The 27,001-nt window shown below is 36.4% G+C and overlaps 1 protein-coding gene across 22 annotated transcripts in view; it reads right to left on the reverse strand.

Moving 5' to 3' along the window:
* Nucleotides 1–27,001, reverse strand: part of LOC128011112 (muscleblind-like protein 2a) — an 82,579-nt gene that overhangs the window by 41,706 nt on the left and 13,872 nt on the right. For all 22 annotated transcript variants that reach the window (XM_052594796.1, XM_052593835.1, XM_052594883.1 and 19 more), the window contains exon 2: nucleotides 18,155–18,834. In XM_052594796.1, the coding sequence (XP_052450756.1) occupies nucleotides 18,155–18,328 (174 nt within the window). In that variant the 5' untranslated portion in view covers nucleotides 18,329–18,834. The remainder of the gene's footprint in view (nucleotides 1–18,154; nucleotides 18,835–27,001) is intronic.

Genomic DNA, 27,001 nt, shown 5'->3' on the forward strand with positions numbered 1-27,001 from the left:
TGTAAAATGAATGTTTTAACTGGTAAATAAATATAAAAACTGACTGCCATTGAATCCGAACCATAACAAGAGCCTTCAGGAATATTTTGTTCTTCGTCATCTTGAATTGAGATTTATTTTAAATGTAAACAACAAACAGAAGCAATACAAAAGTCAATTGTGTTTTACATTTTGAAGCCCTTATGCTTTGCACATCTCTTGATTCATTTTTACTGTCTCTCCAATTACGCTTTTTGCCCATTTAAATTCTCAAAGAAATATCTTGCTCAGAAATACTGGCAGACCGATAACTTGTGATATAATTACACCGATATGATGAATTAACTGGTAAACAAATGGTGTAACAGGTAAATAACCAGTAAATGATGTGTTCGGTTGCATAACATAAAAGGACATTGGATCAAAACCATATAATGAGAGCCTTCAGGACATCTTTGCACATCTCATTAGTTTGTCTCTCCAATTACATTCTTTATCCAATTTATCTGTTTAAAGAAATATCTTGTTTTAATGGCAGATAACTTTTGACCCCAAACTGCACTTTTGTCTAAAATAGTCCGGCAATTGTCTTGTTTGTTGGATTCTAACAATGAAAAGGTCTCTTCTTGAAAAAAAAAAAAAAAAAAAAAATCCCCAGAGATCAATGGATGAAAAGAATGTTTTCCTGGAAAAACTTAGTCGGTAATTCCTTTACAGCCTTGGAATGTCTTGAATACAACAGCATTTGTAGCATAAAGTTCATTATCACAGAAAATAACTTACTTGATCCTCAGTGAAAAAGAGTGTAACAGACCTACACAAGGTCAGTGCTCCATAGTAATGTGCTTCATTTATGTGGGTGCAAGTTATGTTTGATCATTTTTAAAGCATGGGTATGTGTAGGGAACGTGGGTAATCTGGACAAAGGTATCCTGCTATTGCTGTAGCTAAACTGAATAAAAAGCAGAAATATTATGACAGATAAATCGTCAAGACAATAAAGTCACAATTGTGACAATCTATGGTTTATGTGTGTTTATCAAGTCATCTCCGGGTAATAATAATGTATATGAACAATGCAGTGCAAATTGACAAATCATTTATTAAATATATTTTCTGACTTATTCTGTGATAACAAATTATAAGTTATTGTCCAGCAGTGTTTTTGATTTAGCCAATGAAAAGAAAGAGATCAGAAAAAAAATTATAAAACCTTTGTCATAAATAAATAATTTTGTCCCCCTCACTTCTGAAATGATGGCTACACCCCTGCAACAAATTTAAAGGCTGGATGTAACTTTATGACAATCAATAAGAAACTATACAGGTTTTCAATGCAAATCTTATGCCTAAAGGTTTTCGACTATTACCTTTCATGAAGTGTGTCATGTAGCTGTTTGTGAACATAAATTATCTGCAAAGTTGTGAAGGTGACAGTGCACGATAGATAAAGGTATGGTCTGTTGACTCGCAATCACCAAAATGAGTCGTCAGGAATTTGTCGTAAGAATTCACATTAATGTTCACTTAAATATTTACACCTAATAATTTCTGTGGTAAAACATTCACAAATGATAAAACAACAAATGCATTTGTCTTATCTTCTTTGAAATTTAGTTAAAAAAATCTAATTTGTTGTCTGAAATCTCATGTAAAGCATGTTTGACAAACAAAAAAATACATTAAAAAAAAAAAAAACAATAATAAGGGCATGCACCAAGTGAACAAAGTAGTGTGTTATTATAAACAGCCCATAACCACTTGAAAGAATGCTGACACAGTAGTCAAGAGCCGCTCCCAGGTCTGTTTCTAATATCCTAATATTCCATAACAGATCCCTGGCTCCACACAGATTGGTATGTGAAAGACATACATCAGAGAACAGCCAGTGAAAGCGTGCACATGCAGGTGCACTGCAGCATTAACCAGTAGCAGCTGACAGTGAGAGCAACAAGCAGCACTAACCAGCTGCAGCTGACGTGCGCGGCTACTGCAGGAGCACCCAAGCAACTCTCAGACCACTTCCTGTTTAGGAGTCATGAGTCCGAGCAGAAACTGCATTGATGTGAAAGCCTCCCCCAACCCCATGGCAGGGTAAAGTGAAGTCACATGGACCAAATGCAGACCGACGCGTCGGAGGCCCCGGTCAGGAATGAGAGGCTGCAGAACTCATCAAAGCCATCCCCAGCAGCGGCCCGGCGTTAAGCCCAAGTCAGCATTTCATTGTTTTGGGAATGACTGGGGGGTGGGGGTCGACACCCTGCCGTGCCGGACACATTCCCTTACATGTTTGTTCTGGTGAGGGTGCGGCTCACTTTTTTAGTTTGCACTGGGAAAATACAAGTCCTCGCAGTTGATGTGAGACAACTTATGAAGAATTACTGTGAAATCAATCCATTGCAAAATGTAGTTGAAATGCATTGAACTATTTGAATAAGTAGTTAGAAGCACTACAAATCATCAAAAAAAAAGAAAAAGGTGTTTTATGGTAACAAAAATAATTTTATTATTCAGTATTATACTTATTACTTTAATAAACTTTAATTTACAATTATTTATTTAAAAACATAAGTTTTTAAATATGAAAATATAAATGAAGGAATCTTTATATAATACAATACACATATATTAAAAAAATATTAAAAAAAATGACTACCTGTATTGTTGCATCCCTATTACATACATAAATAAAAATCCATATAGATCATATTTTGTTTAATATACAGTTGTGGCTTGTCAGGACATCAGATTGCTCGGATTGAAACTCAGATTAAGATCGCTTTATTACATCATGCCAGCAATATAATATAATATATACTATACAAAATATATACTGTTGTCTGAGGTCTACTTATGACGTTTGTGTGTTTTTTTTACATTCAAAAACATCAAAGTCAATATGTAATAGCTTATTTTCTATTCTGGTTTGGAGACCGGGATTTTATGGGTGTGCTGCATTGAAGACTTGGAGGTATACCCCCATTCTGACTAGATAATACGTTTGCAGAGTAAACTAACTTTATGTGTCTGTTTGACAAGCTACGTCCTTCATAGGTGGAGCCTTCTGTGACTTAATATGGTAAGATATGTATAATCCGGACATATCAAGCGATCAGCTAACAAAGCAATAGTGAGACATAGCACAAATATGAGACGATTAAAGATGATTTAATGTTCCCATTATTATACTTGATCTGTAAATAAGAGATCAATGGCTTTGCATAAAAGTACTTTATCTTGCTGGAGTTTAGTGCCATTTCCAATGCATCTTACTTTCTACCGGGTGTCTGTTAGATCACAACACTGGAGTAGAGAGCACTATGAATCATTCTTCATGCATACAGTTACTGAAATGTACCATTGTTAAAAGAAAATTCTCTATCACACAGATATAATACATTACGCATAAATCTCTCTTAACTGATTAATCGGTCAAAATTCTTACAGTCTGTTAACCGTTAACTGGGTTAAAATTAACATCCCTAGTTTGATTAATCAGTGGCAAATTCTTTAAATATAAAAACATACTTACAGGCTGTGAGTCAGAAGCACCAGAATATCTTTGCAAAGTTGAAATTACTCCACTTTAAAAAGAAGCTTTGAAGGCTAATCTCCCAACAAATAGTCCTCCATAAAATGTGCTGCACACACACAAATATTTGCATTGCACAGCTCTGGAACAGTCTTGTAAATACAACTTAACCACTGATTTCTAGTTGTGTTCTTTTTTGGGAGTCCAAACAAAGTAGTTTAGCTTTCACAACGAAACACAGCTCTCCACGAAATGGCATCGGTGGCAAAAACACTACAGAGAGAATCAAAGTAATGCCTTCTTTCTTTACGTGAACATTTGGGTGGTGTTCCACAAATCTTACCACAAAGTTATGTAGACGTGGGTAGGAGGGGGGGGGGGTGTTTAAACGAAGCATTTTAGGAAGGGGTGGACAAGTTTTTTATAAAGAATATCTGTTTGGGTTTCAGAGTTTAGTCTTTGCAACTTTAGGGATCTTATCTATGTATTAACAGCTTGTAACACTCCAAAGAGAAAGGTAAACTTGAAATCACATAATACGACCCCTTATAAATAGTTCACTGATATTAACTAAAATAACCTTATTTTAAAGTGTTACCAATTAATTGTTATTCTAGAAATAACAAACTTGTGTGTATTGATCATGCAACAGACATTTACCAATGCTGCAAATCTGTCAGGGACAAAAACAGACAAAACAGTTGACACTGGCTTGGCAGATCACCAGGTTTTGAGACCCGTCGGCCACTTTGTGTTTGTGTTTGTGCTGACATGTGAGCTGTTATTAGGACATTTGTGCCTGGACTATCTCGCTGACGGCTGCAACCGATGCAAGTTACTTGTCAAGTGCCGACATCACTCGAGAGTGAGAAACAACACCAACGGCCAATTCATTGTCAGGACACCATCACATGACTCTGGCATTTGTTCATTATCTAGGAAAACAGGAGCATCCCTCTATCCCCCACAACTCATGCCGCTTCCTGCCTCTGTCAATAGTGTTAACCAGATGCAGCTCAGCCAGCTTCTCAGTAACTAGGTTTAGAGAGGACAAATGCAAGGAGTCGGGTGCAAAGCCGGTAAATTAATCTTTATTGAGATACTTAAAGTTAGCTTCCCTTAAAAAAGAAAAAAGAAAAAGAAAATTAACAAAGCTCATGAAGTTAAGTACTTATTATAAAAATGTGAACTAATGTTAAAACTAGGGCTCGGACAATAAATGCATCGATTCTGAGATTTTTGGAATGTATCGTGAGTCTCTCTTGAAACAATTTTGAGCTTAGTTTTTAACAGCAAATGGCGCTCTAGGCTAGTTTTTAACTGCACACTCAACTGCTCACGAAGAAGAGAGCTTGTGCGTTCGGCTGAGTAATGTAAGTGTTTAAAGGGTTAGTTCACCCCAAAATAAAAATTATTTGAATTTGAATTTATTAAAAATTACTCATCCTCATGTTGTTCCACACCCATAAGACCTTCTTTCATCTTCGGAGCACTAGTTAAGATATGTTTGATTAAATCGGAGAGCTATCTGACCGTCCATAGACAGCAAAGCAACTGAAATGTTCCCAGTTTCAGAAACGCATTAAGGACATTGATAAAATGTTCCATGTGACATCAGTGGCTCGACAAGTTTTGTGCCGCTACAAAAATACTTTTTTTTTTTTTTTTTCGCAAAGGAAAGCAAAAATAACAATTTACTCAAACATTCTTCTTCACCCAGCTACGTCTTCCATCATTTTAGAGAGTACTACAATGAATGCGCATAAGTTCTTGGGTACTCTCCAAAATGGCGGAAGACATAAATCGGAGTTGGGCCACTGATGTCAAATGCACTGTTTTAACGATGTCCTTACTACATTTCTGTACCTGGTTACAGTACATAACGCATCTTATGTTTTTCCCTTAAGTTTGAACCTAAAGGCGTGATTTCCCCTTACCAAAGGGAATGACTTAAGGGTGTTGCATATAATCCCTTAAAAACTCCCCTATTAGGTTCAAGTGGTCCGTGTGTAAGGAACTGGAAGCAAGCAAAATATGGATATTTCTATCCACTGGTCTCGGTACCTGAATTTCAGTGCCGGTACACAACGGTAACTTTTTTCAGTACTTTACACTCTGTGCAAATATAAAAAAACCCTTATATTTTTAAACCCTTTTATTTTTTGGCAAACAAACTGAGGTCTACTGTTGAAATTAATACATGGAATAAAAAAAATTATGAATATTCTTTAAAACATTTTTAAGAAGCTATTAATTGAATTATTATTTTTTCTACTATTAAGTTAACCTGGTTATAATATTCATTTGTAACATTTAATTGTTATATTTAAATTTGATAGAAAATTTTATGTTTAAAGATGTACATTATACTGTACAAAAGTAATAAAGAGTAATGTATTTCTGTTACATGTTAAACCGTAATTTTATTTTGACAGGTTGCCATGAGGTTTCTGTGTGTATACTAGGGCTGGGACAACGTGTCGAGGTCATTGATGACATCGACGCAAAATATGCGCATTGATTCGTCCCCCTTTTTTTATTTCTCTAAAAAACGTTTGCAAAACGTTTACCTTATGTGCGCTGAATATACGCAATGGCCGGATCAACATTCTGTCCAACGTTATATAACCAATCCAGGGGTTTTTCTGCATTGATCTTTTTTTTTGGTGGCTGTCAAAGCATTATTTGATCGGTGAATGATGTAGAATGACAGGGCGCGTATGAGAGATAGCCCCAGTTGTGCGCGCGCACTCACAGTCTTCAAACAACACGAGCACTTCTTGCTCTCTCTCTCTCCCTTGTTGTGCATATTAATCAAAATCATTAAACACGATAGAAAAAGGGCGAAACACCAAAGTTTCACGCGCGCTCGCGCACTCACAGTTTTAAAACTACACGAGCGCTGCCCCCCCCCCCCACCCCCCCTTGGTTATTAACCAAAATCATTAGACACGATAGAAAAAGGGCGGAACACCAAAGTTTCACGTTGAGCATTCTGAGATTTTCTTTTTCTCCATGAAAGGCTGCTGGCTCCAACTGTTAATTTTTTTTTTTTTTTTGGAAAAGCACTCTCTGTATTAGCTTAAAGCCCTCAAGTTTACATTGGTTACTGTATTCTTTCAATTGCTCTAAACAAGTATTTTGGGTGTCCTTTTTTTATTGAATACTAGACATCAAGTTTTTGTTATTTTCATCTGAAAGAAGAACTTTTTTTCAATAAGCTAAGCCCTATGTGTTCAGTAAGGTTTTATTGAATGCTATCTCTATACAAGTGCAAAGTAATGCATTCTTAGTCAGTCTTTTATTTTGTAATTTTAAGAGCAATAAACATATATTGCAATGTTAAGGAATTCATGTTTTTTTTCATTCAGATATGTAAATCAACATGTATAAATTGTTAGTAGTCAATTACTGAGGAGATAATCGGAATCGAATCGGTCTGAAAAAATTAATCGTTAGATTAATCGATGCATCGAAAATATAATCGCTAGATTAATCATTTAAAAAATAATAGTTTATCCCAGCCCTAGTGTATACAGTATAATGATGCTAGTTTTCTCAAATAACTGTAAAATTCAGTGACTCTCCCAGCAGCTCAAGAGATTAGGTTTTTGTGTTCATGACATTACATAGTGAGACGCAGAGGTCAAAAATCACAGCGAGCATCACATGTGCTTCAGTATTTGTGTAGTAAATAAAACTGTCTTTCCACCATTCATACATATAGAGGTAAGTGGAACATGCAGGATTCATATTTAAACTGTCTTTTTGCATTTTAATATCCACAGACACTAGTTTATATCGCTATTCAAATTAATTGGCAGACCTACTTTTGATTTATTCGTCCAAGGATTGACGAAATCCGTGGCATTCTGTGCTATAGAGAAGATTGCGTTTTAATAAATGGACTCCCACCCGGGTTTTTGCAAAACCATATTGCCCTACAAATGTAACCACACTTCAGAAGATTTTGGCTTGCCCTGTGTGTTGTTTGAATGAGTTGCACACTCAAGGTCACCCAAATTGCGCACACATAAAGCCACCTCTGAAACAGTGTGCAAAAATATAATTGAGTAATGCTTTGCACGCAAACAGCCAACTACATACAAAATTATGTCGAAATGCCTGTCTTGGCGAGTATTTATGTAAACAGTCGGTTAATATTAAACATAGTATATAGGGTATTAAGTGAACGTAAACAATTGAGAAGCAGAATGCATGTGTAAAAGTATATATTACATCTGTGCATGAGGTCATAAAGAGACAGCGGCCTAAATAAAGCTGCTGCTGTTTGTGTCATTACTGTTTATTTATACGGTGAAGACTATCAAGTGTTAGTTTACAGTTGAAATCAGTGTAGTTAAATTCTGAGTCTGTTATTAGCAAATAGGCAAATTATAGGCCTATTTCAAATCTTCCATTTATGTCTAAAATTTTAAAGTTGTGTCTGCTCAATTGAGCACTTTCCTGCACAAAAATGATCTGTATGAAGAATTTCAGTCAGATTTCAGGCCCCACCATAGCACAGAACCTGCACTTGTTAAAATTACAAATGACCTGCTTCTTGCATCAGATCAAGGCTGTAAAATATGGAGTGTCACAAGGATCCATCCTAGGTCCCCTTCTATTTTCAATATACATGTTGCCCCTTGGTAATATTATTAGAAAATACGGAATTAGCTTCCACTGTTATGCTGATGATACTCAGCTATATATCTCAACGAGACCAGATGAAACTTCTCAATTATCTAAGCTAACAGAATGTGTTTAAAAATGTAAAAGATTGCATGACCAATCATTTTCTCCAATTAAATTAGGATAAGACAGAGATATTAATTATTGGACCAAAAAACACTACAGAGAATCTTGTAGATTGCAATCTGCAACTAGACGGATGTACTGTTACTTCCTCTACAGTCAAAAATCTGGCCGTTATATTAGACAGCAACTTGTCTTTTGAAAATCATATTTCCCATGTTACAAAAACAGCATTCTTCCATCTTGTTGTCAAATTTATTGTGAAGAGGAAAACCACTTGAGATGTAACATCTCGTTTTCGAGGGGACCTCAACTTAGAAACATTGCCAAGCTATGAAACATTTTATCTGTTTCTGATGCAGAAAAGCTAGTTCATGCATTCATGACCTCTAGACTGGACTATTGTAATGCACTTCTAGGTGGTTGTCCTGCTTCTTCAATAAACAAGCTACAGGTAGTCCAAAATGCATGGAAAATGCTAAGGTCACAAAATGCTGGATTTTGGTAGATCCTAGGATAGCAAAGTCCACTAAAGGAGGTAGAGCTTTTTCACATTTGGCTCCCAAACTCTGGAATAGCCTTCCTGATAATGTTCGGGGTTCAGACACACTCTCTCTGTTTAAATCTAGATTAAAAACGCATCTCTTTCGCCAAGCATACGAATAATGGATCTCTTAAATTGTGAGTGTAATTGCATCTGATCAAGTTCACATTTTTATTTTTTAGCTTGGGTTAAACTAATTAATTTTACTTTGTTGGATCAGCAGCTATGCTAATGATGTCTCTTTTGTTTCTATGTTTTGCCATAGGATTTACATCCTGTGATAACTAGGATTTACACAAGCTCCAGTCTGTATCCAGAACACCTGAGAAGAGATGATGCTAACCCTCAGAGGACCTCAGATGATGCTAACCCTGAATCAACAAACAGAACTAACAAATATTGCTACAAGTGTGACTGCATCATATAATAATTATTAATAATATTAATAATTTTCATTGACTGGCTGACTACGTCTTGTATTAATTTTTCAAAAAAACCTGTCATACGTGCACAAACTGACAGTCACCACTTATAAGCTATTACTAAATATTGTAGAAACAATTTTCTGTAAAGTTGCTTTGTAACGATTTGTATTGCAAAAAGCGCTATACAAATAAACTTGAATTGAATTGAATTGAATTGTGTGGTCCAAGAGTAACAAGTGCTGCCACCACAGCTGGAAAAAAGTCTTAGAGGAAACACTGTATGAAGGTATTTACAGATGCAATATCCCCTCAATTATCATATTGTATGACAATTTACTATATGTTACTACAATTTTTTAATTGTTGATGAAATATTGGAACATATAGTTTCATAACTATTGCAATTTAAGTTAAAAGGTACACAAAATGTTCAAGACATGTTGTTAAGTATGTGCACTGAGTGGCAGTTGCATCATGTGACGTTTTGTCAAACAAGTCACCAAAACATGAGAAGTTTATTTTTAATGTAGTGATTGTGATCGTTACAGAATAGTCTACTCTACTTATTTTTAGAATACTGTAGGATACTGGACGCGGAACTTTTGAATCAGGAGCTCAGAGATAGCCAAATTCATGTTAGCAAATGCCCAATCCAATCAAAGTGCAAACATATGGAAAAGACCGCCACATCTTCAGAACGGTTCTTTCAAAATAATAAAATACCTCCTTTTAACTTGACACAGCCTATCTGAACGCAACTATGAGTGCTAAACTGCAGTCAAGCCAGTTGAGAAGAAAATAGTATGTGTGCTTTTTATGATAATTACGGTAATCTGCAGGCAGAAGATAACAGGCATTCTGAGATCGCCAGCCAGTTCTAGGAGACCCCATCACCCCCACCTCCTCAGTCAGAGCATATACAACACTGAAGCCTATTTAAATATAAGTATTAGTTTTAAAATACCAGAAGTTTCCATTTCCATTACATAAGACCAAAAACACTGTTCTGTGCATTTGGTTTTGTTTGTTCAGTGTTCACTGACTTTTTTTATTATTATTATTTTAGAATACCAGTTGATGACAGTGGAAATGTAAGTTAAGAGCATGATTGTGTTTGTTTCAAGTGCCATGTTTGTGACAAAACTGCCATTACTTACATTTGTTTTAACATTGCAGAGGGGATCTACTTAGATTTATTCAAGATGGACATAGAAAATTAGACTTAAAGCTAAGATCTCAATATAGTTTTGTAGTGCTTGTTTTACCCCCCCCCCCCCCATCCAAAAATACGCGCCATCTGACTTGCATTTTATTAATCACCAAGGGCCACAGTTTCAGCTAAAAATATTCTTTGCTGTTCTGCTATAGAAAAATAGTCACCAACATCTTGGAAGATTTTTTTTTTGGGGGGGGGGGGGGGGGGGGGCTATTCCTTTAACTAAGCCATATGATGAGTCAGATTTTTCCTCCATTTGCATAATCATTTGATGAGTAACAAGAAAGTTCAGTGTCCTTTCAAAGACTTTTAATTGAATGCAAATGTGTATTTAATGCCCTTGAGTACTTTTCAGTGAATTTTTTTTTTAATGCAAGTTTTTATGGATTGTCTTTGAATGTTAATAGCCACTCCATGTTTGTTCTTCGATCTTTGCAGAATTAATTTGCATATCTCGGATCTGAGTTCTGCACAGCATTGGACACAGACGCTGCACTTCTGAAATGTTCAAATTGATTAAAAGGTATTCATCTATCAGTAGAAATATCATTAGCTGTTGTCTCTAAATCATGATTTGCTTATGTTTGTTATCCTCAGCCTGTCTTTTCTTTTTCATAGTCATCTGACGTTTGTACTGCAGTACTTTAGGGTCTTCCAGTCATCCTGGAGGAAGACCCAGAGGAATTTTACAAGATGTACATCGTAAGTATTACTGAATTTTCTGCTCTCATCATTTTGTTTTATTCAGTGGGACTATAAGGTTGTGGGAATACTTTTTGAAATTTTGCAGAAGATGCTATATTTGTCTTTTGTGAAACAATGGGCTAGGTGCACAAGATGGCGCCGGTGAGCTTCAGCGACGCGAGTGTGTGCTTACATATTTCCGGTCCTGCGACGCTCGCATTGACTGTAAGGGAAACTCACATACGAAACTTGGCTAGATGTATATAATTAATCATTTTAAAATTTAACAGCTGATAGTGGTATATCAAAGACACGAGGAAACATCCTCCCTACATTTTGCGTACCTCTGTGTGGAAATTCATCAAAATACAACGCGGAGATTGCTTTATTCTTCTGTTGATTATGCGGATCAGCGTCAGGTCAGGTCCACAGGGATTTCTTCTTTCAAAAACAAACCACTCAAATATGCAATACTTTTCATTTTCGAAGAGCTGGTTTTGTTCTGACTGTTGTGTAAGATTAATGTTTCTGACTGTCAAACAAGACGCACAGAGATTTCTGATAAAGCATGTTTTATTAACTTTATTTGATAACATATTTATAACTAACTGTACAATTAAACGTAATATAATTATGGTAGGTTTGCATTAAATAAAAGATCGCTGTTTGCATTCATGTGTGTTTTTATCTTTGTTTATTTGTTTTGTGAAAGATCTGCAGCATAAATCATTATCTGTCTATGAGCAGCCATGTATATTGTTATTCTTTTGCATTAATTATCAGATTAAACAGATATTAAAATTAGTCATGTATTTTTTACTGTGTAAAAAAATATGTTGTGAAAATAACGATGAAACCGACTGATGTATGTGTACAATTGAGAAATGGATACTTCTGAAGATAAATCGCAGCGTACGTCTCACGAGGTAAATATTTAATATAAAAAATAATAATAATAATGCAAACATTTTCGAGAAATAAGTAATTTGTACATTTTTGTACACAAAAAGATAAAAATACATTATGTAGCTGTGTATACACACACCATGAGTTCAACTTTCATCTCGTGAACAGAAGGGAACATTAGTGTATTTAATTAATTCACCAGACCCAAACATATACACGTTTCAAATCCACTGGCTCAGTTAACATTTATAGTATAGTGATAATAGCAGTGTATATCTTATTTGCATTTTAAGTGATATTATAAATCCTGTAAACATATAGAAGGTAATATTTGGACTTCTCCGGTTCTCTGCACTGACTTTAAGCACAACCAGGAAATATCTACGCACACACTCGCAAGACCGGAAATCCAAGATGGCGGATATATGCAACTAGCCCATTGATTGCTGAAATTAGTGAAATTAATGTAAATGCTTAAATTGATGAATTTGAGTTGAGTGATCGCAAACAAACTTGTCAGTATTATACACTTTGAATTAAAGGTTTAGTCTAGTTAACCCAAAAATTTAAATTAGCCCATGATTTACTCACCTTTAAGGCATCCTAGGTGTATATGACTTTCTCTTTCAGACGAATCCAGTCAGAGTAATATTAAATATTTTTCAAGCTTTATAATGGCAGTTGAAGGGTGTTTCTGTTCAACAGTAAAAAAAAAAGAGCAATAAAGCTCATTCATCCATAATAAAATGTGCCTCACACGGCTCCAGGGGGTGGTGAATAAAGCGCTCCTGTAGAGAATCAATGCGCTTTTGTAAAAAAACAAAAATATCCATATTTAAAGAAAAAAAATGAATCCATACATGTGAGCCATTCTGTGCAGATGACATACTTTTTTTTTTGTAAAATTCTGTAATTTTTCTTCCAAACTTTTTTATTTTTATTTTTTAAGTAAACTGAACTAGGTAAGGTTTAGAGTATATATGTTTTATTTATTTTAAAAACTATAACAGTAGTATTTATCTGAAAATAGATGTCAATTAAAGTGACAGTAATTTATCAGTACCAAATATATATATATATATATATATACAAAACTGAATAGGTTTGCTTAGTTTAGCAGGTTTTAACAAGGTACTTCCCAGAAGTGATTCACTGGACTTTTAGATTCAAAAGTCATGGCTGTGAACATGACGTTATTCTGCGGTCAGGCAGGAAATTTGCTGTGCTGTACCTTCTATAAAAATGGAAAACGTTGTTCATACTAGCAGACTCTCGGCTGGATCTCTTTGTGCCGGTCTGGACAGGATGCGAAGCACAATGCAGCACACACCTGCATTTTAACAGGACAAACAGCAGAATCTCACAGCTGCTGTGCAAATGCTGAGGGCAGCAGGACGGCGTCACAATGAAACAGTGAATGGTATAAATGAGCTCACTGACCAGATACATTATCAGTTAATGCAGAGCACATGGCTGATTGGAAAACAACTTGGGCTTTTGTGCATCTTCACAAGGTCAACACGGACAGAGGAGCTCACGAGTCTCAGCAGCACCTCCGGCTGCAAGTGAATGAGAAAATCTGATGACTGTTGACTCCCAAGGGCCAAAGAAACCAGCTCAAAGGGCCCTTGTGTTTGAGATTTAATTAATACAACAAAACGCCATCTCCAAGATGCATATACTCAGTTCTAGAGGTCAGATGACTGAACCAAACAGAACAGGACCCAACCCAACTAATGATCAAATTTTGTACAGTGTTTCTCGTATAGTATAGCTAGGGCTATGCAAAAAATCGAATGCGATTTTCATGCACATCTCATCAGTAAAGACGCTCCTGTAATTAGAAAGTAAATCCCCAGCACGTGCGTTCAGACCAGGGTTGCCAGGTTTTCACAACAAATCCTGCCCAGTTGCTTCTCAAAACTAGTCCAAAACTAGCCCAATCGTGCTTCTAGAAGGTTCCCCGATAAAAAAAATTGCTTCCCGGGGTTAAAATATACTTTTTTTAGCATGGTAGCCTTGGTAATATTCGCATTTTGGGGAATAAATATCACGTTATTTGTATTGGGGTCGCTTTGACCCGCGGACATGAAAAACAACCACAGACTTGGCAAAAAACAACATATTGTAAATAAAGATTATAAATTATTATAATTTAAAAATTATGGTTTATATTTTATTTACATTTTTAAACTGTTTTTAGACATATCTATATGTCTGGGTGTAATTGCTTAGAGAAAACCAAGAAAGCGTGTTAGCTTGAGGCTCAGTTTTGGTTCAGTCTTGTCAAACTGTGACAGGAATCACACGAAGGCCATAAAAAGAAACCACCCAGAAACCCCCCAAACGGTTTGGTCAATCGTAAAAAGAAGACAGACTAATAAATGGATCCTAACTAAAGGCGGTTGTTATTGCATTAGGCAGCCATCATCTCTGACAGACTTGAACTGCTGTAATAGACCGTAAAATGGCAAATTACAGTAATTCAAAAGATCTCTGACTCACCTCTGAAAAACAGAGATGAGATAACACAAAAAACTGTTTTACAAGCTGATGTTGCCAAAAAATAAATGTGACTTTTGCCTTGCAAACAAACTTTTAGCATGAGCGACCACGGGTTAATGTGATTTCCGAAGCATTGGCTTATTTCAAACAAAACAAGTTAAAGTATTTCAGTAAATCCTTTTAAACTGTCACATATTAGCTTTAGGCCTGCAATAAACTAAAGTGCATAATGCAGAGCATCCTTCAAATATCCAGCTTTATGCAAAATCTACAGGAAGAAAACAAGCTCACGGGTTGACTCTATTGATATCACCTTCATTCCTCAAGTAACACTGTCCTCTAGAACTGACCTTCATAGTGACCTTGCCTAATTTGCGAGATAAACGGCAGAGCATATGTTGATGAGTTTATTTATTTATTTTGGAGAACTGCAGCACACAAGGTAAGTATAATCTAAGACTATTATACCAGTGAGAGATCGGTCCTGCTCCAGTTTTATTGTGCATTTGTCAATGTCACTGGCGCAGTATTTCCCTGCATTAAAACATGCGAGCTGCTGTATCGCTCGCCCCATGACCATCTGTGTCTGGAAACATGTAGTCCAGATTAAACCTAAAGATCACTTTGTGATCACTATAAAGCACAGTCTCATGGTTTACTAGAAGAATATGATGAAAGCCACTAATGTTAATAATCACCATTGCATTATGTATTATAAAAAAATAACAAAAAAAGTTGGTGTTTGCCCATGCAAAACATTGCCGCCACAAAGCTTAAGTGTTGCTAGGAACTTTATGGCAAGGTTTTTAAAACGAAAATGAAAACTAAAACCACAAAAAAAGAATTTCTGTTACTTGAAATAAAATAAAATAAAAATGTGTTACTTGAAATAAAATATTATATAATAAATGTGCTACCATGATTTTGTTTTACCTTAACAAAATAACATTAATTAACCATTTACTTATTAGCCTAACTGCAGATGATATTGCAGATTTTTTGTTTGGCAGATTATTATAGAATTCAACTGATGTGCATGCGCACTAATATATTTTATAAAAATAGTTTGAACCAGTTCATGGATGTACTGAAACTCGAATGCCATTGTGTGGTATACTTAAATTAGAGATGCCTTTTAAATTATCTCATAACAGAGACATAACCAAAAAAACACTGTTGACATCTGATATTGGTCACTGTGTTTATGTTATTGTTTGTTTTAGACTTGGTCAACGTTCTAAAAACAGCACTGACTCTCATGGAAATCCACCGGCAGGCCTTATAAATGATGGACGTGGCATGGTAACGTTAGATGGAAAGATATAAAACTGCCTGAAAAGAGAACAGCGCTGACCTTTCACTCTCTATAGGTCAACTTTATTTGAAGTGTGCAGTATGCAGTGTCATAGAGCTGACACATGCACTCTAATTTCAGAGTGCTGCACTAAAACAAGCCAGCAAAATTTGCCAGCAACACAAAAAGTATCCTCAATTTTTTTTTTGTTGACGTTCACTGCCAATTATTGGGTGCAGCATGTCCCCATGCTTAATTTACATAATAATAACTGCCTAAAAATCTATCAACAGCCAAAAATGCTGCTTATGCATACCAATCAATGTAAAATGACATAATAAAACAAACAGATAAGGCTCTAAAGTTTATTTATATACACGCCTGTGAATGCACACTGATTCAATAGTATATGAATGTGATAACTAGCTAAATGGCTACATAAATAGCTTACAGTTATATTTATGAAACAGAGGGCAACAGACGGGTTTCTGTAAATACAAAATAATTTTCTCCATTGGGGAATTCATTTTTAATGGTAACTTCTAAAGAGTTAAAGACAGACTACTTTTGAGCTACAAAGCTGTTAACCAATATAGTATGTAAGCCATTAGCCCACACTACTAAAACTTATTTCTAAAAGAATCGTATTTAACAGTGGAATTCATGTTGAAAAACTACATTACCCATGATTCTGAAAAATCTCCACCAATCAGAGAATCATGACCAAAAAATTTGCACCAAAAGAATCGTATGAACCGCTGTGAATGATGTCCCTGAACTCACCAAGTAATTAAATGTGTATACAGATGTTTAGTTTAAACATAATATGTGACCCTGGACCACAAAACCAGTCTTAAGTGTACATTTTTCTAAATTGAGATGTAAGAAAGTTGAATAAATAAGCTTACCATTGATGTATGGTTTATTAGGATCAGACAACATTTGGCCATGATACAACTATTTGAAATTCTGGAATCTGAGGGTGCAAAAAAATCTAAATACTGAGAAAATCACCAATTTGTCCAAATGAATTCTTAGCAAAGCATGTTACTAATCAAATATTAAGTTTTGAGATATTTACCGCAGGAAATTTACTAAATTTCTTCATGGCATATGATCTTTACTTAATAACCTAATGATTTTTGGCATAAAAGAAACATTTCAAATTTTGACTAATACAATGTTTTTTGGTTTTTTGCCTATTGCTAAAAAAATACCCCAGCGACTTAAGACTGGTTTTGTGGTCCAGGGTCACACATGTGTGTATTTATATATATTTTTGGAATGGGTTGTCTCTATTCTCTTAATGAGTAATGAGTGTAACGTTCAATAAACCAACCAGAGTGTCATCTCCCATTCCCTTTAAGAGGGAATTTATCATTCATTTATCATTATAAGTAGTAATAGGCTGAACTGCAAAGAGGTAGCCTAATTCTAATACACGCAATGACTATCCATCATTACATTTTTATATTTATGTAGCCTACACAATAATATTATTTTACACTGTAATCCTTTTGTTTTTAATATTTGGCATGTTTGTGTGATGCACATCCCTGTGTGTAATAAGAAAAGTCAACGCGCACTGTGGATTTTCTATCAACGCGCTCTTTAAATAACAAAAAAATATTGCGCCATTGACTTTAGACTAGGTTTGAGTGGGTCTATGGCGCATTCTATTTTCAGCTCCTTAAAATAGCATTGCGCCAGCAACAAAATTAAACGATGTGGCGCTGGATGGGAAAATGCGAATGGCGCCGGACTGAAACTAGCAAACACACTTGCGCTGTGCCTTGCGTCGCAATGCGCCGGGTGTATGATAGGGCCCATAAAATGTTATTTGGTGGAAGAATCACAATAACTGTATTGTCTGGGATATAAAGTCAATATGATAAAGTCACTTCTAATTTCGAAATTCTGATAGGATGAACTGTGTTTGAACCCATAAAATGTATGCGACTGTAATTCTATAGTAATGAGCCAAGTAGTTATGTTGGAATTATTATTAATAAACCTAATTTATAAAAAATGTTTTGTCTTTTATCATACTGCTGTTGCCGGAGTTTAATAAAAACCAAAAAAAAAAGCCATGAAATAGCAATTTTACTATAGTTAAAGGCATTCCACCAAACTCAGTTCCTTAAAACATCCCATAACCAAGCTAAATGCTCTTTTAATTTAAATATGAAACTCAAAACATTACTCAAAATAGTTTTTTTTATTAATTTTTAATTAACAAAAATGCAGCATGATCCATGTCTTCACATTGCTCCTAACAAAAAAGATGCACCAAGTAAGAGCCAAGTCTTACCTTCAGCGAGTCGAAGCAGGCGATCACCCGTCCGTTCTCCACCTGGCAGCTCTTGGGCGGATGGGCGAATTTGCATTCCTCATCGCTGCGCGAGCACGTCCCTCTCTGAAACTGCCGGCACACCTCGAGCGTCAGCCATTTTGTGTCCCGCATCGACGCAATGTTTAAAGCCATAGTGTTGGAGAACCTCTACGGTGTCAGTAGCAGGACTGTTGATTTCAGTTCAAAAGACTGCGAACGTATTTCTGTGTTGTTTTGGGTCTAGTTTTGTGGTTTGTTGGAAAGGCCCTTTAAAAAGAGATGTCACATACAGACCCCCGGTGGCTGTCGCACGGGAGATGGCCGCTATTAGTGAAGCTGTCAATCTCTGCCAAGTTGTTCATCAGTCATTTATTCCCAGGTGCACAGCTCTGGCACGACAATAAGAACATGCTCCAGGTCTTCAAATGGTCTTGAGCCGATGGTTGTGGACAGCAATATCTGAAGGCTATGGCTCTCCTTGGAACAATATCGAATAATGTCCGTGAATAGAAAGAGTGTGTCAGTTCCTTGTGCTTTGGCAAGTCTGAGGAATTGAGATCTTTTTGGAGGCCAAGCCAGTGTTGTTTACAGTGTGGGATGGGTGTGGTGAGCAGCTTCAAGTAGGAACATCAGAGAAGGCACTTTCTTCTGTTCGGGATCTGGAAAAGAAGGCCCAGATTTGATTTGGGTAAGAAACATGGACAACAGAAGCTTTCCACATGGATTTGACCATTTCAAGTGGCACAAAATTTAATTTCCTATATTTAAGTACTCATGGAGCTGCTAGGGTCCGAATATTTATAAAAAGCTTATTATGAGAACAGAAATATTTTAAATAAAGGATAGCATTTTACCATATATCCATATAGACATCAGCTTGAGATCATCACCGCTGATAAGTTATATAATGTAGAAACTTTCATTTTCTGTAAAGATGCTTTGAAACTATTTTTATCGTAAAAACCACTATACAAATAAACTTCAATTGAATTAAAAGAAATAATAGATGGATGTTTTCCTGGAAATCTGAAGCACTGGTGTTAACTAATCAGAGGCTATTGTATATACATTTAGTATTTTAGCCGACGCTTTAATCCAAAGAGACTTACAAATGAGGAACATCACAAGCATGAACTCAAACTAGGAGCAAATCAGCTTAATATCAAATGTCACATTAAAGCATGTAGGCAAAAAAACAGTGATATGGATTAAGTGCAGAGGAAAACACCTCCCCTTCATAAACCATTTAAAGGGTAGGTACAATGCTGTTTCATGCATTCAGAGTTGTTAACATTGTTACATTGAATTCTCATGCTAAGTATGGACAAAGTTCCAGAAAACTATTTGGATGTGTGACAGAGTATTTTCTGTCCCCAAATCTTACATCTGGTGTTAGTACAAGTTTCTGAGATTTGTTTTGATTGTGGCTTTTCATGACATAGACGAGGGTGGAACTCCTTATATGGGCATTTCTCCCGGAAAACCGCACCTGTGCACGCATCGACCAGAGTGAGATTGTGCCCATCAATGAGCTTCATCCGGTGGCAGTGCTACACGGGACTTGCTCAGGAAGAATGTCTCCAAAGAAGTGTGTTTTTGGTTGTAAGGGAAAGATAACTTTGTTCAGCTTCCTAAAGAACCCAGTGTTATGTTAACAGTACAGTCTGTTTTTCCGGGACAGTAATGGAGTTTCACAAGTGAGTTTGTTGACGAATGTTTTATTAAAAACAAGGCCCAGAAACTGTGTGTGTTATGCCCCCTTTAAGACTTCCTAACCTGTTGATTAATGCCAGAGAATTTATCCAATCAGCTGTCAGAAAAAGTCTGAAACAGATGCGATCCCGTCAGTGATGGGTGCCACAACTCCTCAACCAGCTCGCATTAAACACGGTGTAAGAAAGGCTAGACACAGACAGACGACAGATACTGAGAGATAGAAGCAGACAGAGATAGACAGAGACAGACAGAGAAGGACAAATAGAGATAGACACAGAGATAGACAGAGTTAGAAATACATAGAGATAGATAGACAAAACACAAATGGCAATATTGGAAAATCCGCAAGTGATAGATTTTAACCTAGGAAGCGTGCAAAGATCTCTCTCCATATAAACACTAAAATGAAGTAACTCATCTTAGTTCATCGCAATCTCACAAATCTCCCCCATTTAATCTGCATTTAAAACATTAGAAATTAAATGTCTGTTTAATTTTTATTTTTGTATTTGGTTGTTAAAATAAAAACTATTTGTTGTTTGTCTCAATAAATTGTTAATTAAAAAAACACAGCCCTACTCCAAATACACCTTGCAGAAGAAACCCAGGAAATGCCTATAGCGGATGCTGAATAAACAGATTTAACTGCTTTTATTGATTCAACATGACTAATCAACACATGACTACGACAATATTTGGTTTATCTGAGTTGGTCTTATTGTAATTTTTATTATAATAATGTATATAATAATGCAATGTTAATTGACTAAGGCCCAATCCCATTTCTACCCCTTAGCCCTTCCCCTATCCCTGTTTGGCAAATTCACTGCTCACGCTCTCTTGGGTATGGGCACTGACGCGGAGGATGTCCGTTACTTCAGCAGGTATGCCTCAGCTACTCCTAACTGTCGGCCGGTCTCAGCTGTTCTTTTTGATGTTGCTCCGCGACCTGATGCTTGAGGGGGCAGCTGCGCTGGATGCTTACCATGAAAAATGCTTAACATGGCTTAATGTACTAAGACAGTGATATTAACAGACCAAACTCACTAAAAATCATACTAATAAATTATACTATCTATAAAAAAATCAGATGAGCCCTGAATATGAATGCAACTCGTTTAATAACACGTTAAGCCTTTTCCTCAAATAGAAAACCGTTATAAGAAAACGCTTTATGTGGCTTAATGTACTAGGTTTTAAAAACCAAACTCACTAAACATTATACTAATAAAGTATACGATGTAAAAAAAAAAACAGATGAGTCCTGAAAATGAATGAAAGGTTTAATAACACGTTAAGCCTTATGATGGTTTTCTATGGGAGGAAAAGGCTTAACGTGTTATTAAACGCGTTGAATTCATATTCAGGGATCATCTGATTTTTTGTAGATAATATACTTTATATGATGTTTAGTGAGTTTGGTCTGTTAATATCACTATATTAGTACATTAAACCACGTTAAGCGTTTTTCACGTTAAGCATTTTAGAATCTCCCGATGACCTCAAATTAGATGTATTGCAGCGTCACAGGAACCTTTTTGCAGCAAATTTTGCATATCGGCTCATCTACATTCGCTGGCTTTCCCTTTTCATTGGGTTGAAAGCCAATATGTTCCCAAACTGCCGACGTGACATTAGGTTTTGGGATGAGATCGAGCGCCTCCCATCGATTCAGCCGGCCTATTCAAAACAAATGAAGCACCATAAAGCTACATCGGCTCGCGAGAAAATTACAGTCGTAACCATATTGTATCATTAATTTATTTTAAATTGAATGAACAGTGACAAATTTAAAAAACAAGAAGGCCACAACCTCATAAAAAAAAAGGAAAAAAATTTAACACTGCGGTTGCCGCGGTTTCTGTGGTTGCTATCTTTCCTCTGCGGTTTGCTTTTCAATAGCGCGGTATAACAATATTGCGATTATCGCGACAGCCCTAAATAGTATGAAATATTTTTCATAGGCTACCTTATTCTGTCTAAGAAGCCACATCATCTCACAGAAGGATTTATTTCAAACACTTGACTGACATTATGAAGTGAGTTTAGAGTAAAAACATGTTTTATTAAATGTGGTATTTTCACATGCTTTCAGATGGAACACCTTTTACTACACAGCCATAGTTCACTGACAAGCTACAGAAACAGCATAATCGCAGAACGATTTCATAATCGCACAATTAAATCATCTGTGATTAAGAGCGCATCTGTGACTACACAGCTCTGTGTAGTAAATGCGGCTCTATCTGAAAGCACATGCTGGAGATTTACTACTAACCACAGAACCAGCTTAACTGACAAGATATGCATGACAATCGCATTCAATTAATCGTGCAGCCCTATTTGATAGGTGTAAACCAAAGTTCTGTTGATCTGTATGCTGCTCTTAGCATATTAAAATAAACCTGTGACCGACAGAGATAGAAAGATAGTACTGAAAGAGTGCTTCTTTCAATACGCAGCCTCTGGCAAGACTCGTGAACCTCACATGGACCTTGCAGCTGAAATATAGATCTTTTACTGGAACATCTGGAAATATTTTATTATTCAAACTGAAGGAGAGGAGGGGAGGTATTGGGTGGGGGTGGTGCAGCAGACGAAACAAGGCCGTAAAAATCTGCAGCTTGCATTTGAGATTATCTTTGCTGTGTAATGATGGCCATGTCCCGTCCACTTAGATCAAAGCCAACAGACAAGTGCCAAACAATAACTACTGTGTGTATGGACCCGAACACTATACTCCTTTGAACCTTTTTTGGGTGACTATGCATTAAATAAACAAGCTTGAACGTGCTCTGAGGTGCACTATAGAAGAGTCGTGCCTGGGCTTGTCCAAAAAGGCATAATACCATACTATCCATACTATTTTTAGTATGCAATACTTTATTCTCAAACATTCATAGAATAAATCCAAATTCAAATTTAAAAACATTGCATCCAAATTTTAAGTTTGCGTAAGCCGTCAGGCAGCCTTCAAACCAAGCCATTCACACAGAATGCATATTAATCATATTTTTAGAGTGACATCTATAAGCGTTGCACTCGCGTCTCACAAAAGAGAGCGGCATGCCTAGAAAGCCAAGTAAAATTAATGTATGATCGACATTTTTTTTAAAGATATTTTTTTAATTTATTACGCTTTGAACAAACATGCATAATATTTTGTGCGATGCTCCCTCGAGTGGCATCAGGAGAGAATCCAAAAGCTATTTTACCCCTAACTGAAATTATGCCTTTTAAATTCAAATATAATTCAAATTTTGAAAATATTTAAGTAGAAAACTCTAATTTAGTTTTTTAGTCATTTTGACAGCCCTAGCATGCAGTAGGCAAAACATTAGCATTCCATTCAGACCACAGCCACCTTGACTGGTTTAGGTTTATTCTTTTTATTAGGACTTATGGTGATCTGATTCTGGACCCTCCTTTTGTCTTTCACCAATAACACACTGTGAGCATTAGCATAATCTAATGAGTTTGAGTGTTTCTTTCATTTTCCACTCTTGTTGTTAAGGGTCTGTTTCTTCTTTTTATTTCCCACAATGCCTAGCAACCACTAGAGTGCATATACAAAAAAAAAAATGTAATTAAGGTGTAATGAGAAAAATCTGTCCCTTTAAGAAGAATGCAAAAGGTGTAGTGCAACAGAAACACGTCTGCATAATGCAGATAGTTCAGTCACAAAATAAAACACGGCAATGACAAAACAAATACAGTATTTAAAAGAAGCATGTACATTTACCAAGTGATCAATAAAAAAAATAATAGCCACTAGGAAACATCTCTTCTTGTATAGACGGTTTCATCGGGCGCACGCGCCTGGACCTAAGTTAACTTCCGGTCTGTGTTGTGTATATCGGTCTGGCTGCGGTGCCATCTACAAACGCAGTTAAAGCCAAGGTGATGAGGAGACTGAAGTTGGGCTCAGGTGGCTGTGCTGCGGGATGTGTTTCCCATACATTTATTTATTTTTGGAGACTCGCCACAATTTTAAAACTGATCGATTTTCAAAAAGGCTTTGTTAAATAAACATGAGTAACGTAACGTTACGTAACGTACTGCACGTTTAATAATAATAATTCCTTACATTTATGTTTAAATATCAAAACGAGGCATGGGTGTTTTTATATCGCTGTATTTCTGAAAGACGACTTGCATGTTATATGCCTGATAAAGCAGCGTGTGAGCGTAGCTCTGCTTTGTTTACAGCTGTTACTGGGGAAACCTCTATTTCTCGCGCTTTATGTCTATGCTTTAAAACATCTCCTGCTGGCAAATAATGAATTAGCATTTTCATTAAGTCCGCCTGATCCACACAGAAAACACATTTTGTTTGTTATCAAAAAATATCTACTCTAGAGGGACTTGGCTGTTGTTATTGATTCTATTTGGAGTCTACCGGAAGTTAAGTTAGGCCCACAAAAGCGCTCACGCGCATTAACGTTTGTTTATGTTGATGCCGTTGAAACCGTCTATTACTTTTCAAGCTACCATTGCCTCTACTCAGTTTGAGTTTTAAAGTGATTGATAAAATGACATATTAACAGTAAAATTAAACTATCATAACACTATCTGCAATGCTTTTTCTGAAGAACCCAAAACCGATCTTAACATTTTTCAGACAACCTATCAACCTATTAATCTCTAGTTGAAATATGAATTGAAGCCCTGAGTCAAGGCATTTAATGTGCCATACAGCTTCACGATGAGCCAAGAGGACAAGGAACGGAAGTCAAATAACTGGTCCAAAGGTCCAACCTGTCAAGCAGTCCTTTCAAAAAGTGTTGGGGTACAGCTGTATTTGGCGATTCTTCGGCACGGCACTATTTGAGCCCTTGAAAAACACATTAGCAAAGCTTCCTTTTTGGCAGTACTTTGAAGAGGACCTATGAGAGGCTGGAAAGGCAAAAACCCTGGTGTTAGATGTTGATTCAGAAAGAGTCATTCAGACTACTCAATCTACGCTCCACCATCGTACAACCCCAGAGCCCACTGCGCCTTTCCATTTTACGATTATCAAATTAAATGGTCTGCCATACTCGTAGCACACGTAGTCTCTACGGCACAATTTAATTTCATAGCTTTACCCCCTGAGAGTCAAACCATAAAAAATGGGATAGAAACCATGTCAGATGTGACCTCATGCAATTAATCCTCTTGTATTTTTAGAACTCAAAAACCCGATGGTCTAATTTATGAGGTGAATGACAGTTAAAGGGTGCTTCAGAAATACAATCTGTCAGCTAGTAGAAGTGCTTTAAGCTTGTAAACCAACTTAATGGGCCACCAAAGTCTTTGGATATGCCTGTTCGAATTTCAGGTGAAATCATGCATGTCGTGAAGCACAGCAAACACAGGGTAATTGTTTATTGAACAGTGCACGTGTTAAGACAAAAAAGGCAGAAATGCGCAAAAACAAGCTGCAAAACAATGTTTGCCTACTCTCTTAAAGCAACTGCAATTCCAGTCAAATGTCTCCCTGTTAACCTTTTCGCTCAAATGAAGCCAACACAGAGCAAAAACACTGCAGGTTTCAACAAATGACAAGATAATATTTGAGAAGGCATTTAAAGGCGAAGTATGTAATATTTCTTCGATCATTGCTTAGTTTAATATTCAGAGTCAACTATTTGTAGGCTACTTTCTCTGAAAAGTGCAAACAGTGCCATTCTGTGATGCTTGAGCATCTCAACCGGCCCAACACAAAAACACTTGCTCAACTAATTCTATTTAGTGGTGCATAAATTACAAAATAAAGGCTCAAGACTATACAAAAAATGGCAAGATATTGCCAAGGTCCTAAACTGACTTTCAGGTAGATAGTTCAGAGCTATCAAAGTCAACGTGGAGCGAAAACAGGGTTAGTTATTGAAAAAGACTGGCCAGTAAACTGCTAGATACTGCCAAGTCACCATGTCCCCTGCAGTTACTTTGGGTTTCAGAGAAGAGAGCTTTGACAGATAGTTGTAACCGAGTAGCAATGGCGGCAAGTCAAAGGCTGATGAGGGCAGACAGATGGTGTACAGGTAGGAAGGTGGCTGCGGTCTCCTTGTTGTGACCTGCAGAGATTAGCGCTGTCTGTACGCCCCCACCCTTCCCCACAATGATTAGTGGTTCCGGAGGAGGACGCCTGGCTGAACAGCAAAGCCAAGCATTCCACATATGCAATTATCATTATATATATATATATATATATATATATATATATATATATATATATATATATATATATATAAAGAACAACACTTATGTTACTGTAGGGAAGAGACTCTCAGCAATTAAAACTGACCAATCTAAGTCAACAGGGAGTCAACATTTACTAACTGTACATAAAAGTTTGCTTCTAAAATAACTTTCCTTTTCAGATGATGTCATCAGGCCCTCAATTATTCAGCCCCTCCCCTCTAAACACCACGTAGATCATACTTTTCACAATCCAATCCATTTCATATAAAACTAATTGGATAAAACTAATTTCTGGCCCATTTATCGCACACAGAAGTAAATTTGAATACAGGTGTGGAACTACGTATCTTGGATGCTAATTAATTAGTGATAAAGTAGGTAAACTGGTAATACAAAGACTGTAGTTTCAATCCCAACACGTTAGGACATATCGAACAAGTTTGAGACCACTTGAGAAAGAAACGTGACGCTTTGATTAAAGATTTGCACTAATTAACAATTAGGCAAACCAATGCAAATTCCAGGTCTATGATGAAATTTAGGAAAAACCCCATTTACAACTTTGATTGAGCAATTCACAATTACAGTAGGCCTACAACCAAAGAACTGGCATTGGGGTCACAAGAGTAGACTTTTCTAAACTGTTTCTGCCCATTCAAACAGCCTCTTTTGTTACAATAATAATGGTTCCAAACCCAGAGGATGAATGTCGCGTAATCCTCCATGGCATCAGATCAGGATTTGGGTTGGCTAAGCCAGCTGCCATTACATAATATTGGTCATCTCTTAATTTGCACAGAAGGTACATGTTGGTTTGTTTGTCATTTTCATAATTGTTGGTCATGCATAAAATTAATGGTTTTCATTGACGTGATTTTATTTCCCAGCCCAGTTAAGCGCAAACACATTGATAGCACTGGTAGC

This window comes from Carassius gibelio, chromosome A1 (assembly GCF_023724105.1).
Source record: "Carassius gibelio isolate Cgi1373 ecotype wild population from Czech Republic chromosome A1, carGib1.2-hapl.c, whole genome shotgun sequence".
Classification (NCBI taxonomy): Eukaryota; Metazoa; Chordata; class Actinopteri; order Cypriniformes; family Cyprinidae; genus Carassius; species Carassius gibelio.